Source organism: Elephas maximus, chromosome 3 (assembly GCF_024166365.1).
Source record: "Elephas maximus indicus isolate mEleMax1 chromosome 3, mEleMax1 primary haplotype, whole genome shotgun sequence".
Classification (NCBI taxonomy): domain Eukaryota; kingdom Metazoa; phylum Chordata; class Mammalia; order Proboscidea; family Elephantidae; genus Elephas; species Elephas maximus.
In genome coordinates this window covers 74,890,743-74,907,658 of record NC_064821.1, presented here as the reverse complement: position 1 = coordinate 74,907,658, position 16,916 = coordinate 74,890,743, and the positions used below count along the sequence as shown (strand labels likewise).

At 47.5% G+C, this 16,916-nt stretch overlaps 1 protein-coding gene across 1 annotated transcript in view; it reads left to right on the top strand.

Annotated features, from left to right (window-relative positions):
• CSMD2 (CUB and Sushi multiple domains 2) overlaps window positions 1–16,916 on the top strand; it is a 786,100-nt gene that overhangs the window by 288,238 nt on the left and 480,946 nt on the right. The window contains exon 5 of the mRNA XM_049878694.1: window positions 12,211–12,418. Coding sequence (XP_049734651.1) covers window positions 12,211–12,418 — 208 coding nt within the window. The remainder of the gene's footprint in view (window positions 1–12,210; window positions 12,419–16,916) is intronic.

The following is a 16,916-nucleotide window of genomic DNA, read 5'->3' as shown; positions in this document are numbered from 1 at the left end:
GCAAGAGCCGAGTTGCAGTCCACATTTTCTGTAAACTGCAGAATGTGAAACAGAGTCAATGGTGCCGAATATGAGAAGAGGGTGGAGTCGGAAGGGCCTAAGTTCAACCCTAGTTCTGAATTTTTAAGTAGAGACAAAAGTAGCAACCTTACAGTGTTGATTGCGGACTCATTCATTCACTCAGCTATTCAGCGACTTTTTATAAAGTACCTACTGTGAATGCTCCTTAGAAGCAAGAATGGCAAGACTTCGTCTCACATACTTTGGACATGTTGTCAGGAGGGATCAATTCCTGGAGAAGGACATTATGCTTGGTAAAGTAAAGTGTCAGCGAAAAAGAAGAGGACTCTCAACTAGATGGGCTGACACAGTGACTGCAGCAGTGGGCTCAAGGATAACAAATATTGTGAGGATGGCACAGGACCGGGCAGCATCTCGTTCTGTTGTATGTAGGATCGGAACCAACTCAACAGCACCTAACAACAACAGTCTTTGATTCAAATATTATTTAGGGAGCACCCATTAAGTAGCAGATATTGTTCTAGATACAGAGAATCCCAGTTACCAACAATCAGACCCAATTCCATCATCTCATGGAGTTTACTTTCTAGCAGTGGGGAGCAGAAAACAGACACAAACCTATAAAGAATTTTCAGGCTGTGAAAGGCACTCTGAAGGAAATAAAGTAACTTGTGACTAGGAAGGCTACTTTTGATTGGGTGGTCATGAAAGGCCTTTCTGAGGAGGTGACATTTGAATGGAGTTCTGAATGACAAGAAGGATTCTGTTATATGAAGACCTGGGAAGGGGCATTCCCTGCAAAAGGAAGAGCAGCTGCAAAGGCCCTGAGGTGGGAAATAGCTTGACATGTTAGAGGAACAGAAAATAGCTGCATGCGGCAGAAGTAGAGTGAGGGCAGGTGCAGAGGGCAGGGCTGCGGTCAAACAGGGTAAGACATTTGGTTTGACTCTAAGTTCAGTCAGTAGGGAGCCACAGGAAGGTTTTAAGCAGGGGTGGTAAAATATGACTAAATTTTTTTTAGAAAGATCACTTGATGCCAGAAGGGAGAGAGGGGACTGTAGCTGGGCAAGGGGCACAGCAGAGTCCAGTTGGGGGGTCATTTCAAGTGTCTAGGCTGGAGATGGTGCCTCTTGGTCAAGGGTGGTTGTGGCAGAAATGGAAAGGAGTAGATTGGAGCTGTGGTTTGCAGCAGAGCCGATGGGTCTTGCCAACAGGTAGGATGTAGGTGGATGGAATGAGGGGTCAAGGCTGACTCCTTTCTGGAGTGCTGGGTGGATGGCCCCATTGACCAAGATGAGGTAGACCAGGGCAGGGGGCAGGAAGCAGTTGCATGGGAGAAGAGGGCTGTGGCCTAAGGAGAAGCGAGATCACTCCATTTGCCCAGGTTAAGTTTGTGATGCCCATGAGACACCCAGGTGGGGACAGTAATTCTGCAGCTGGGAGAGGCCTGAGCTAGAAAGAGATCTGAGAGAGGGACAGAAGACCCCAGGGTGGCCATGTAGATAGTGAAGAGGGTCTGGGCTGCATGCTGGGTGCTGTTGTGCTGGTCAAATTAACATGCAGAAAACAGCAAGCACCATGCCAGACACAGCGTGGATACCGAGTGATTCTGAGCGCTGGGGCCTTGGCATGGACCACGGCTGCCAGATGCCACTCTAACTAGAGTTCCACCATCACTATTGTGACCCTTCCGTTACTATCGCTGGGTGGCTAGGCCCACACTTTTGAGGCAGCACGAAGTCTCTGCCTCAGGCCCTGTAGGCAGAGGAGACGAGACAGGAGAAGGCTGCTCACAGCCAGAAACCCCTTCTCTGGGGTCTGGTGCTCCCAAGAGCCTGCTCCTAGCCCCAAGTCTTGAGCTGCATTGCAGCCACCAAGACCTGGGAGGCAGAAAAATAGGTGGGTAAGGGTGTGGGTCTGGGTCAGACTGTCATGGGTTCAAGTCTCATCTCCGCCATGTAGTAACTATGTGACCATGGGATAATTAAAAAAAAAAAAACTTCTTAGACCTCAATTTCCTCATCTGTAAATTGTGGGTGATAATACCTATCTCTCTGAGCTGCTTGGGGATTAAATGAGAAAATTCCAGTAACGCTTTTAGCACAAGCCTGTCCATAGTAAAAGTTCAGCACAGAATAGTTACAGAATTGATGACCATCTCCTGTCTACATTCATTCATCCCCTCAGAAAGATACTTTGGGTGGCAGTATCTATGGAAGGAGTTTGGGGTGGGGGCAGTGGCAATGTTCTCAGGTCATTTCTTAATTTGGGAAATGGGTGTCTTTGATAAAGCCGAGGACTAAAAAGCAAATAAATAAAACATTTGCCGTTGAGTCGATTCTGACTCACGGAACCCCGTGTGTGTCCGAGTAGAACTGTGCTCCACAGAGTCGTCAATGGCTGATTTTTTGGCAGTAGATCACCAGGTCTTTCTTCTGAGGCACCTCTTTGTGTATTTAAACCTCCAACCTCCTGAAAAAGGTTAGCAGCCAAGTGCGTTAAACCATTCGCACCATCCTAGGACTCCAGATCCAAGGATAAAGGGGCAGAACGGAGACCCCTTGGAAGAGGGAACTGACAAGGTTGAGCATGTTACTGAGGTACCAGCAGAGATGACGTACGTAGTTCTAGAAGAGGGAGCTACTGCATATTTTGGGCAGTTGTGCCCAGGCTCTCTCAAACTTGCTTTTAAAATGCAAGATGGCAACCTCTCCTCCAGGGCCAACTGGGAATTTCATTTCCTGGGACACTGACTGGTGCTGGGGAGGGAGGATATGGATGGAAGCCCAATGCTAGGACCCTAAAGCTTCCAGACACCCAAGATTGTGCATTGGATTTGCCCTGCGAGGGGGAAGGGCCCAGAATGTGATGCACATTCCTCTAGAAATTTGTGTCATTGTAGAGTTAACAGGCTTCAAAGGGACCTGAGAGACAGTTCTTTAAAATTATAGTTAATTGAAGGAATTTCACTAGAACCTAAAGTTGATCATAAATAAAATCATAAACTTGGAAAGGCAACTATCAGCAAAATACACCTGCACCTTAGGATATACATGACTTAATGGCAGCACAAAATGCCCATCGCCAGAGAAGGAGAAAGTGTAAATTAATATTTTAGGACTGTGGTGTCAGGTGAAGGTTATATTTTATGACTCTGAAGTTGTAACCATGAAATATGATGCCTTATTTAAAGTGTGAGAAAATCTCCAAACAACTTTTACAGCATCTTCAATCAAAACAGGATGGTGCAAGAGCGAGGATGTTAGAGGAGGTGAGGATGGCTAAGATGGCAAGGGTGACACCCTGAAAGTAGACTGGCAGCTACTCTGGGGGTCCCAAGCTCTCGGGTCCTTAGTCCCAGAAGTACCCTGAAATCATTGACTAAAATTGGAAAGTTTGAAAATTTCAGGATGACTTGCTAAACCATTATCAAGCAGGGAGCTATGATGTAGTGGAGGAGACCATGATTCTGGTGCCAGAAGATATGACTGGAATCCTGACTCAGCTGTTTGCTGTGTGACCTTAGGGAAGTTACTTAACCCCTCTGAGCTTCAGTTTCCTGTTTCATTTAGTTGCTGAACAGATATTTATTGAGTGCCTGCTTATAGTTGTTGTTATGTGCCGTCGAACTGGTTCTGACTCATTGTGACTCTACATAGAACAGAACAAAACACTCCCCAGTCCTGCGCTAACCTCACAATCATTGCTATAGTTGAGGCCATTGTTACAGCCACTGTGTTGGATCTTCCTCTTTTTTGCTGACTCTCTACCTTATCAAGCATGATGTCCTTCTCCAGGTACTCATCCCTTCTGATAACATGTCCAAAGTCTGTGAGACAGAGTCTTGCTATCCTTGCTTCCAAGGAACACTCTGGCTGTACTTCTTTCAAGACAGACTTGTTCGTTCTTCTGGCTGTCCATGGTATATTTCAGTATTCTTCACCAACGCCATGGCTCAAAGGCATCAATTCTTCTTCGATCTTCTTATTCATTGTCCAGCTTTCGCATGCATAAAAGGCAACTGAAAATATTATGGCTTGGGTCAGGTGCACCTTAGTCCTCAGAGTGACATTTTTGCTTTTTAACACTTTAAAGAGGTCTTTTGCAGCAGATTTGCCCAATGCAATATGTCATTTGATTTCTTGACTGCTGCTTCAATGGGTGTTGATTGTGGGTCCAAGTAAAATGAAATCCTTGACAGCTTCAACCTTTTCTCTGTTTATCATGATGTTGCTTATGGGTCCAGTTGTGAGGACTTTTGTTTCTTTAAGTGCCTGCTATGTACCAGAAAATGCGCTAGGTGCTTGGGACAGAATACACATGGTCCTCATAGAGTTTTCTGTCTAGAAATTAGATCAATAATGACTTTGTTGATGAATTAAAATTGTGATTAAGTACCACAAAAAGAAAGTATGAAATGATCTGAAAATGCAAATGTATGATGGATGTAGAGGGAACATTCTGTTTCTGGAAAGATCCTTGAGGAAGCAACACAGACTGAGCCAGAAGGGCTGAGGAGGTACCAGATAGGCCCAGAGAAGTACGGAAGAAGGTTCCAGGGAGAAGAAATAGCACTTTCAAAGGTCTTGAAGTGGAAGTCACTTGGTGCATGGAAAAGCCAGGAAGAGGCCAGCGTGGTCCTGGGTAGAGGGGAGGGAGAGATTGATATGAGTGAGGCCTGGTAAGCTCCTGGTAAACCATGGAATATTTTTCTTTATCCTGAGTGAAAGTGGGAATTATTAAAGATTCTCACACAGGGGAACGACATAGTAATCAAGTTTGTGATTTCTAGGATCACTCTGTGTGAAGCATGGACCACGTGGGGTGGGGCTGACAGGATGTGGTGATTGCCTGGGTGTGAGGGAGAGCGGGATGTCACCCCCAAGCCTCTGGCATGAGGAACTGGGTGAGTAGGGCTGACCTCTCTGACACAGGAAACTACAGAGAAGGTCAGGTTTGGCGAGAGGAGAAGATGAAGGCAGTTTTGATCAGGTTGAGTTTGAGAAAAGTTTAGGATATCCAGCTGGGCTCCTAAGACCAGAACTTGGCAGAAGGCTGTGGCGTCATTATCTTTCCCCTGAGACCTGCTTCTCCTCTGGCCTTCCTTGTTGGGCAGTTGTCCATCTAGATGCTCAGGCCAGATTAAATGAGACGATGCAGAGCAAGGGCCTGGGTAGACACTTCTCTAGGAAGAGAGGCTGCTGCTCGCTGTCCACCTTAGCCCACTCAGAGTCCCGCAGCTCCTGAAACCGCTCCCTCCCCACCTGGACAGCTTCTCTTTGGCTCCCTGTTCCCTGTGCCAGTGGAGGCCCCCCACTTTCAGTGTTCTTTCTCAGCCTCCTTCTTGGCTCCTCTGCTTCTGCGTCCCCTTAATTGCTGATCCTGTACCCAGCCTTTCTCCACTCCTGGGAAAAAAACTCGCTTCTTCATCCTGCTGACTCCCAATCTCTCAGTCTCTGGGTCCTCTCTCTTGAGCTGCAGGCCCATGGGACGTCACTGCCTGTTTGTTCCTCAGTGTCTTCATTTCTTAGTGCTGCTATAACACAAATACCACACATGGATGGCTTTGAAGAACAGAAATTTACCTTGTCACAGTTTAGGCAGCTGAAAGTCCAAATTCAGGGTGTTGGTTCTGGGGGAAAGATTTCTCTCTGTGTGACTCTGGGGGAAGGTCCTTGTTTCTTTCAACGTCTGTAGTCCAGGCGTTCCTTGGTTCCTTGGCAACCTTCACATGGCATTTATCTTCCCCCATTTGTGCTTGCTCCTGTGTCTTATCTCCTCTTTTTATCACTCAGAAGTGATTAGGTTTCAGACAGATCCTACACTGATAATGGGCTCATGAACATAACCAAGAAACCCCTGCTCCCAAAAGGGATTACATCCACAGGTACAGGGGTTAGAATTCCAACATGTATTTTGGGGGGACACAATTCAGTCCATAGCGTTTGGAACCCACACTCAACCTGGGAGTGGGGAAGAGCAGGGTGGGAGTTGTCTTCCTACAGAGACGCAGCTCCTCTGGGACCCCAGTTGACTCCAGCAGCGTTAGTGTCCGTCCTGTTCTCCATGCCTGAAACCTCGGAGTCCTCTTCCTCCTCCTTCTCCTTCACTGCCCACTCTCAACTGGAGACCAAATCCTCTGATCTCCCCTAGCCTGGCCCTGGAATCCCTTCTGTTCTCCTCCCTCCTACTGCTCAGGCCTTGGTTATTAGAACAACCTTTCACTGCTCTCCCTGCCTCCGGTCTCTACCTGTCATCCTCCCCCTCAAGCCACATCTCATCACTGCCCGGTGTCCAGAGTCATCCTTCTAAAGCAAGTCTGGGCTTTTACTCCCTGCTTAAAGAGCTCTTTGCCACACCTACAATGGCCCCCGACACCTTCAGGGTGAAGTCCAAGCAGGTTAGCAAGACCATCAGGCCTTTCATGGCTGATCTCTACCCTCCCTTTGCATTCCACTCCCTTAACTCAACTCAGAGGAGCCCTGGTGGCACAGTGGTTAAGGTGATGGACTGCTAACTGAAAGGTTGGCGGTTTGAACCCACCAGCAGGTCCGTGGGAGAAAGATGTTGCACCCTGCTTCCATGGAGATATACAGCCTTGGAAACCCTATGGGGTTGCTATGGGTCAGAATCGACTCTATGGTAGTGGGCTTGGGTACCTCATCTCATGCCTCCTGCTCTCTCACCCCAGTGGACTGCTGCCCTTCTCCAAGCACACCATGCCCATTCAGGCCTCCAGCCCGTGAATACCCTGTTTCCGCTGCCTGGAACCCTTGTCTGTCTTCTTCCTCTGGCTTGCTCCTACTCCTATTTCAAGGTTCAGGCCAAATGTCCCTTCTTGCACCATGCTTCCCCTAAGCCCAGTACAGTGGAAATCAAGCCGCTGCGGCTAGGGGTGCAGACAGGGCCAGTGCAGGACTGTGGGGGACCAGCAGTCCCAGACTTGCTGGGAGCTGACAATGACAAATCTCTGCCCTGCTGACTGGCTCCTGTACCTTATCTCCCTGGTAATGTTGATGCTGACATTATTTACATCAGAAGGAGACAGATCCAGCCTCGCATGTCAGACTTCATTGCCTCCTGCCAGAGAGATACCCAGAGTGGAAATACCATGCAACTTAATAAAACAAATAAACAGCAGCTGCAAACTGGATTGAACGCCAAGCAAGGCAAGTCTTGCCTACATTCTCTCCCTTCCTCCCCCCCTAGACTGGGGGCAGCAGAGGAGGAAGGAGAAGGAGGAGAAGGGGATTAGAGCCTCAACTTCTTACTTGGCATTCAAGGCTTCCACAGGCCACTCTTGCCTTCCCAGTAGCTAGCTCTGGCATTCTGTCTTTCCCTTCACACTTAGGCAATCCTGAGTGACTTTTAAGTCCCCAAACATGCATAGACACCCACCGAATGCTACTGTGTTGCTCTTGCTGTTCTCTGCCTGGGAAACCCTCCCTCCCATGGTTGACCAGGCAGTCAGTCCTCTGCTGGAGTCTGTCCTGCCAGCCCAGCTTTCAAAGCACGGCAAGACTTTGACTGTGTCTCATCGTGACCACCCTGGTCCAAGCTACTGTCCTCTCTCACCTGGGCTGTTGCAGTAGTGTCTACAGGGCCCTGCTTCTGCTCTTGCCCTCTCCAGTCTGGTGTCAAAACAGCATCCTGAGGGATCCTGTGAATTCACAAATCAGATCATGTCATCTTCTGCTCAGAGCCTTCCACTGGTTTCTCATTCCACTTAAAAACAAACAAACAAAAAGCAATTGCCATCGAGTTGATTCAGATTCATGGCAACCCTGTGTGTTACAGAGTAGAACTTCTCCGTAAGGTTTTCTTGGCCGTAATCTTTACGGAAGGAGATTGCCAGGCCTTTCTTTTGCAGTGCTGCAGGGTGGGTTCAAGCCACCAACCATTAGGCCGGTGGTCAAGCACAAACCCCTTGTGCCTCCCACGGACCTTGTGCCCTACCACTCTCTCCCCCTTGCTAACTCTGCTCTGGCCTGACGGGCCTCTTGGTGTTCTTCAGCCACCCCAGGCCTTTGCACCAATGACTTCTGCATTTGGTGTTCCATCTGCCGAGAATGTTCTTCTCCCAGTTAAGTATGTGGCTCCCTCCTACCCTCCTCAGGTCTTTGCTCAAATGTCCACTTGTCATTGAGGCCTTCCCTGACCACCCTTTCTGGCATTTCAACACTCCACTCCTAACACGGGATGCTCCATGGCCTCCTTCTGCACTACCACCACCTGACATACCACCTCGGTGATTGTGGTGTTAGTTGCTGTTAAGTTGTCTTTGACTCATGATGACCCCATGCACAACACAGCAAAACATTGTCTGGTCCCTATGCCATCATCACCATTCCTGGTATGCTCAAGGCCATTGTTACAGCCGCTGTGTATTTTGAGTGCCTTCCAATCTAGGAGGCTCATCTTGCAGCATTATGCTTGACAATATTCTCTTGTGATTCATAGGGTTTTTGCTGGCTAATTTTTAGAAGTAGGTCACCAGGCCTTTCTTCCTAGTCTGTCCTAGACTGGTAGGTCCACTGAAACCTGTCCAGCATGGGTAACCCTGCTGGTATTTGAAATATTGGAGGTGTAGCTTCCATCATCACAGCAACACCCAAGACTCTGCAGTACAACATACTGACTGACGTGTGGTAGGAACATACTATAGAGTTTACTTATTTCTCTTGGCTATTCTGTTTTCCCCTGAATAGAATGTAAGCTCCATGAGGGTGGATAATTTTGTTTTATTCACATCTGAATCCCCAGCACCTAGAACAGTGCCTGACACATAGCAGGTGCTCAGTAAACATTGGTTGAATGAATGAGTGAAGGTCTCAACCCAAATGCTGCCTCCTCTGTGCAGCCTCCCCTAACTTCCTGTGTGCTGTCACTGTGCCCGAGAGCACCTCCCTCTTAACAAATTAGATACAATTGCTTGTTTGTCCACCTGCCCCCTCTCTGAGAAGCACATAAGGGCAGAGATGAGTCAAGCTTCTTATATTGTAGCCCTGACCCTAGCCCAGTGCTTGACACACAGTGGATGTGGGACGGAAACATTCGTGAACACCTAACTGGGTGAAGCCCTTTCCTTTCTGTGCTTGTAAGAACCTAAGAGCGGCTCATAGACTTTGAGGTTTAGAAATGGGCTCATCCTTCTCTTGAAATAGACCTTGGCCCTGTAGTATGACATTAATAAGAATAATTCGGGGCCATTAAATAAGTTCAAGTTTATCTCCAGCCAGACTGCTTCTGTATGTCCAGTTGCCAACTTGATCTTTACACTTGGATGTCCCACAGACACACCCAGCTCTGGATGCCCAAAATTGAACTACTGGTTGCCCTCCGTCCACAAGGTACTCCCCTCCTGGGTTCCCTGCCACAATGAATGAAAGCTTTCATCCATCCGGAACCTGGAATTCATCCCTCCCAGTTGCTAAATTCTATAGATTCTACTTCCTAAATATCTCTCAAGTCCCCTTCCCACCCTCCCCACAGCCTTAGCTTGGACCTTATCTGGCCTCACCTGGGCGGTGGTGACTATATGTACTACCCAGAGCATTCTTCCTGTGCCACCCACCGCCAACTCAGACTTCCTTTATGCCACAGCCAGAGTGATCTTTCTAAAATATAAATTTAATCACATTTCTTCACTACCTTTCATCTCCAAGATGAAATGGAAAGAAAAGGAGAACTTGGCCTTTGTTGGGCATCTACCATATGTTGATTACTGGCTGGTGCTAGGTGCTGTCACATTAATTATTTCATTGAGTTATCATAAACATCATTTTACAGAGAAGGAAACTGTGGCTTAGAGAAATAAGTTGCCCATGCTCACGTGGCTGGGAAGTTTTGGAGGCTGAATTCAAATCTTGGCCTTCTTGACAGTGAAATCCATCTTCTTTCCAGTATACTCTGCTGGTTCCAAATCTCTTTGGCTGCAGTGTTCTCTACCATGTGGCCCCTTCAACATTTCTAGCACCATTGCCCGTCATTCCTCTATATTCATTGTATTCACCGCTATTATCTCAAGCTGTTTGTCTTAGACGTGCCCTGTACTTTCACACCTCTTTGTTTGTGACCGTTTGTTCCCTTTGTGCTAAAATGCCCTTCCCTTTTTTCTCCATCTAGTGAACTCCTATCCGTCCTTCAAAACCCAGCTGTAGTGACACCTCCTGTGTTTAGCCCCCAAACTGACTCACTCAGGCAAAGTTATTTGCTGCTTTGCTTGTGTCCTCACAATGTAAATTGTACTCTCGGGAGGCAGAAGGGTGTATTGGTTAAGAGCATAGGACTAGAATCAGACTGTTGGGCTTAGCATCCCAGATCCTTTAATTACTATGAGCTGTGTTACCTTTGGCAAGTGACTGAATCTCTTTTGCCTTGGTTTTCTCACCTGTAAAATGGGGGTGATACTTCTTGGGGTTGTAGGGAGGATTAAATGAAATGTGCAGCGTCTACTAGAGTTTAGTCCACATCTCTAATACAGCATACGCTCCAGTGCTCTTATAATTGTAGCTGTTGTCGGGTCCCATCAAGTCAATTCTGCTTATAGCAACCCCATGTGACAGAGTAGAACTATCTTATAGGGTTTTCTTGGCTGTAGTCTTTAAGGAAGCAGATTACCAGGCCTTTCTCCTGATAAGTCAAAGAGCCACTGGGTAGACTTGAACTGCCAACCTTTCAGTTAGCAGCCTGGTGCTTATCTCTTGTATTATAATTACTTACTTGCATGTAGGCTCTAGGAGGCCAAGCTTAGAAAGTCTGGGTAACTTCTGAGGTTACCCAGCTAATAAGCGGCAGGGGAAGGATGGAAATTGAGGTCTGTAGTATTTCAAAGCAGGTGCTGTTATATGTCAGAACATATTCCTCTGATCTTTTTTTTTTTTCCTGAATATAAAGTCTCAGCTGAGATTTGAGTGGAGTAGCAAGGCTGTTCCAGGTTATCCTGCAGGGATGAGCAAGACATGGTCCTTGCCCTTGGGGATTCCAGGTGGAGCTCAGAACCTAGAGTGGGAAGACAGGCATGTGAACAGGCGTTCAGACATGGTGGTAAGTGCCGTAATGGAGAGGAACAGACTGTTGTGGAGAACAGGGAGAGAGCAGTTGCAGACAGCTTGGGGGAACAGGTTTTACCAAGGCATGTCATTGGAGTTGAGTCTTGACACATGACAAGTGTGGCTCTGGATAAAGGATATCGTAGGCAAAGGGGACGTGAAAGCAGGACAGGAGGCCTGAACATTCACGGCACTAGAACATGTCAGGTGTGGGACAAAGGGCCAGAGGAAAGATGGCAGTGGTGAGGGCCTAAAATGCCCTTTGCGTTTTGCCTCAGGGAGTTGTGTTGAGTTTTTGTTGTATTTAATCACATCCAAGGTTTAGAAAGATCTTGTGGGAAGAAACTGCCTATTCACTGCAATTGTGAGCATGGTAATAAATGTGACAGCTGATTTCTCCTTCCTTCCTGGTCATTGAGGAAGAGTGTGTGCTCTAGGGCCAGAGTTCGCATTCTGCTCTGCTGCTTATTAGATGTGTGACGTCAAGCAGGTTACTTAGCCTCCCTGTGCCTGGGTTTCCTCATCTGTTAAATGAGAACCAAAAAACCAAACCCAGTGCCATTGAGTCGATTCCGACTCATAGCGACCCAATAGGACAGAGTTGAACTGCCCCCATAGAGTTTCCAAGGAGCGCCTGGTGGATTCGAACTGCCGACCCTTTGGTTAGCAGCCATAGCACCTAACTACTACTCCACGAGGGTTTCCTAAGTGAGAATGATATTACCTAACTGTCTCATAACGGTGCTTGGCACTTGGTAAGCAAAGAAAAGTTGCCATTGAGTTGATTCTGACTCATGGAGAACCCATGTGTGTCAGAGTAAAACTGTGCTCCATAGGGTTTTCAGTGACTGATTTTTTGAAAGTAGATCACCAGGCCTTTCTTCCAAGGCTCTCTGGGTGGACCTGAACCATCAACCTTTCAGTTAGCAGTGAGTGCATTAACCATTTGTACCACCCAGGGACTATCTAAGTGTTTGGCATCATTGTCATTGTAATCAGTCCTAATTCAGACTAGCATCGTGCCTCACCATGTCTGTGCCTTGTGTTCCAGGACCTCTCTTATGGGTGAAGCCCATGGTAAGTGCCAGAGACTGGGAATGGGACCATTCACATGAGCTTTTTGTCTCTGTGCCCACAGCGGACGATGCCTGTGGTGGGACCTTGCGGGGCCAGAGTGGCATCATCTCCAGCCCCCACTTCCCCTCGGAGTACCATAACAACGCCGATTGCACGTGGACCATCCTGGCCGAGCTGGGGGACACCATTGCCCTGGTCTTCATTGACTTCCAGCTGGAGGATGGTTACGACTTTCTGGAAGTCACGGGGACCGAAGGCTCCTCCCTCTGGTAAGCACTATCCTCTACCCCTTCCCTTTCCTCCTCTCTCCTCTGAACTTGGGACTTACTGGGATCCAGGCACCTGAACTTACTGCCAAAGGCCTTTTTGCCTCTTCCTCACAGCTGCTGTTGGAATATTTTCATCTCAACATATTGAGAAATCACTGCATAGTTTTAGAACTGGGGTAAATTTTTACAGTGATTTTGGTATCTGATTTGAAGCATGTCCTTGCTGAAGAATTTCATGATGGGTCGTGGTTGAGTAAATTGCATTAAGACTAAAAATGTTCTGGCCTCAGGATGTGGATAGGTTCTCGGTAAAATGATTTGAAATATAGCTCCATCTCTGGAAGACATATTCATAGCATCCAGCAAAGGGAATAGAACCTTAAGTGGAAATTGTTCTTCTGAAGACAAAGACAACCTTCTCCCTATTGTTCTGGCTTTGCGAAAGTGGGCGGGCTTTTCCGCAGCGTGCCCCATCTATAATGGGGATTCTCAGATATTGCCGGGCTCGAGAGGAGATGGGTGATTGAAGACTTAGCTGAGTTGCTTGTTTTCTCCCAGATTTGCAGCCACTGGACATGCCCAAGATGAGCTTGGCTTAAGGAAGTATCCGGCTTCCTATTTGGGTGACAAGCCTGACAGGTGGTGGTGTGGCATTTAGAAGGTGGTGTGGCATTTAGACTGCTGTCTCATTTTCTCATTGGGCTGTATTGTTGGGATGAGGGGCTCACAGCGACCTTCATCAGCACATCATGAGCCAGTAAAAGGCTGTGTCTCCAGATGTGCTTTAGACAAACATGGCACATCTGTGCAGCCTTCACTGCCACAGTGCCAGGGGAAAGGCAGGGCTCAGTGTGTGGGGATGGAGGGGTGTCACTGAGGCTTCCGAGTGAAGAAGAAAGTAGGTGGCTGCAACAGTCAGTGAAGGGCAGTGCCCAAGGAAGATGGAGATACAGTAGCCAGTTGGGGTGGAAATTAGAGGAAGGAAAAGAAGAAAACAGGAACAAGGAGCACATTTATTGAATGTCTTCCTATACCAGGTATTGGGCAATGTGGTTGTTGTTGTTAGTTGCTGTTGAGTCAGCTCTGACTCATGGCGATGCCATGTACAACAGAATAAAATGTTGCCCGTTCGTGCACCACCTTCATGATCATCATATGCTCAAGTCCGTTGTTGCCACCACTGTGTATTTTGGTGCCTTCCAACCTAGGATTCGTAGGGTTTTCACTGGCTAATTTTCAGAAGTAGGTATCCAGGCCTTTCTTCCTAGTCTGTCTTAGTCTGGAAGCTCCACAGAAACCTGTCCACCATGGGTGACCTTGTTAGTATTTGAAATACTGGTGTCATAGCTTCCAGCGTCACAGCAACGCCACTGAATAAGGCATGGTTCATAGAGGTGCTCCTGTCTATTGAATGAGAAAATAAGACAAACTCCTGGTAGAAGCCAAGTGTGATTGCTTGAGAGGGGTAAAGTGGGAATGGATTCACCCTAAATACAGACTCTGAGATTTGAGAACCAGTGTACCCCTGACAGCTCAAGTTTCCCAGTGCAGTGACTAGGTGTAAGACGACCTTGGTGTCGTAAGCATGTCACAGGAGCTTGGCCAGGTCGTTTACTACCTTGGATGGGGGTGTTGAGAGGAGCACAGGTGAGCCGGAGCCTGAATTACTCTGTGGAGGTTGATGTTCTGTAAACTAGTCTAGGAGCAACGGCTGGGCATTTGGAGCTGGGAGTCGGGTTGAAGAGCTAGATACACCTGCACTGGCCCAGAATCCCAACAGCCTTCCAGCCTGAAGATTCTCTGACCCCCTGCTTCTTTTTGTAAAATGCCTATTTTTTTATTTGATTGTCAGTGTAATATATATGCTCATTATAGACAGCATGGAAAATATAAAAAGGTATGAAAAAAAGTATAGACAAATTAAAAAAACAATTATTAAAATTTTGATGCACTCCTCTTTGGCTTTTCGCTTTGCCAAGATCAAGCTCTTTTTATATATTTTGATATTACAAAATTAGGATCTTAATATATCTGTCATTACCTATTTTTAGTAGACTTTATTTTTAGAGCAGTTTTTGGTTTACAGAGAAGTTGTGCAGAAAGCACATAGCCCCCATATGCCCTCCTCCGCCCTGCACACTGTCTTACATCCGTGTGGTACCTGTGTTACGATTGATGAACCAATATTGATATGTTATTATTAAATTCCATAGGTTCCTACTAGGGTTCACCTTCATGCTGAGTTTTGACAAATGTCTGTCCTGTGTCCACCATTACAGTATCATGCAGAGTAGTTTCCACGCCCTAAAAATGCCCCGTGTTCCCAATACAGGAGAAGTCAGCACAACTGGACTAAACCAAAAGCTAAGAAGTTTCCTGAATACAACCAAACACTTTGAGGGACAGAGTAGTAGGAACGGGGTTCTGGGGACCATGGTTTCAGGGGACATCTAGGGCAATTGGCATAACAAAGTGTATTAAGAAAATGTTCAGCATCCCACTTTGGTAAATAGTGCCTGGGGTCTTAAAAGCTAGCGAGCGAACATCTAAGATGCATCAATTGGTCTCAACCCACCCGGAGCAAAGGAGAATGAAGAACACCAAAGACACAAGGAAAATATGAGCCCAAGAGAAAGAAAGGGCCACATATACTAGAGACTCCATCAGCCTGAGACCGGAAGAACTAGATGGTGCCACCAATGACTGCCCTGACAGGGAGCACAACAGAGAATCCCTGCTGGAGCAGGAGAAAAGTGGGATGTAGACCTCAAATTCTAGTAAAAAGACCAGAGTTAATGGTCTGACTGAGACTGGAGGGACCCCAGAGGTCATGGCCCCAGAACTCTCTGTTAGCCCAAAACTAAAACCGTTCTTGAAGCCAACTCTTCAGACAAAGATTACACTGGACTATAAGACATGAAATGATACTGGTGAGGAGTATACTTCTTAGCTCAGGTAGGCACATGAGACTATGTGGGCAGCTCCTGTCTGGAGGTGAGATGAGGAGGCAGAGGGGTACAGGAGCAGGTTGAGTGGACATGGGAAATACAGGGTGGAGAGAAGGAGTGTGCTGTCACATTGTAGGGAGAGTAACTATGGTCACATAACAATGTGTATATAAGTTTTTGTATGAAAAACTGACTTGAGTTATAAACTTTCACGTAAAGCACACACAAAAAAGATTAAAACTGATCCATTCACCTCCTTAAAAAAAAATGCCCTGTGTTCCACCCATTCATCCCTCCCCCCTCTCTGCACTTCTACCAACCACTGATCTTTTTACTGTTTCTGTGGTTTTTCCTTTTAGTTATCTCTTTTTAACTCAGCATTATATCATGAGATTTTTTTCTTATATCATTGTGGAAGCCCATGAAACATACTAGATGTGATAATAGGATCATTTATTGAACATTTACTACCAATATGTGCCAGGCCAGTTCTAAGCTCTTTACAACTACGTATAATTTCATTTCTTCTTCATAATAACTCTATAAAGTAGATACTATCATTTCCTCCATTTTATGGATGAGGCCCAAAGAGGTTCTGTTTCTTGCTTGAGGTGATATTACTTGCTTGAGTATAGTAAGCAGCAGAGCTGGGACTCAGCCCTGGGTTAGTCAGACTCTAAATCCATGAAGGTTTTTCGGGGCTGTGTAGTATTCTCTTGTACGACTGTGGCACAGTTGACTTAACCAGGAGTTCCTGGGTGGTGCAAGTAGTTAATGTGCTCAGCTGCTAACCAAAAGGTTGGAGGTTTGAGTCCACCCAAATGTGCCTTGGAAGAAAGGCCTGGCAATCTACATCCCCCAAATCATCTATCAAAAACCCTATGGAGACTCGGAGGCGGGGCCAAGATGGTGGACCAGGTGGACGCTACCGCGGATCCCTCTTGCAACAAAGACTCGGAAAAACAAGTGAATCAATCACATATATAACAATCTACGAACTCTGAACAACAAACCCAGATTTAGAGACGGAGAACGAACAAATACGGGAGACAGCGATTGTTTTCAGAGCCAGGAGCCAGCGCACCAGGCAGGTGACCTTCGGAGCCCGAGTTGGGGCAGAGCCCACGGGGACAGACGGCACAGACAAGGAGCCCAGCCCTAGCCCCCGAACTCATCCCGGGAGCGAGCCCAGCCGGTTGGCGTGGGCGGCGTGGCGGCGCAGCCGGTGGGAGAAGTCCCCGGGAGGCAGTGACTGGTCTTGGCGCGGGGAGAGCAGCGTCCCAGCCGGGGAGCCATCCCGCCGGGAGTTTGGCGGGAAGCGGGCAGGGCGCAAGCGCGGTGACCACCTACATTTCCCTGAATTGACCCTGGGGGGGGGTCCAGTCATTCGTGTGGGAGGCGCCCACCCAGTTCACGCGAGCCGCGTGGCGCGCCGGAGGGGGAAGTCCCCGGGAGGAAGTGACTGGTCTTGGAGCGGGGAGAGCAGTGTCCCAGCCGGGGAGCCGTCCCGCCGGGATTTTGGCGACGCAGGCGGGCCGTGAGCGCGGGGA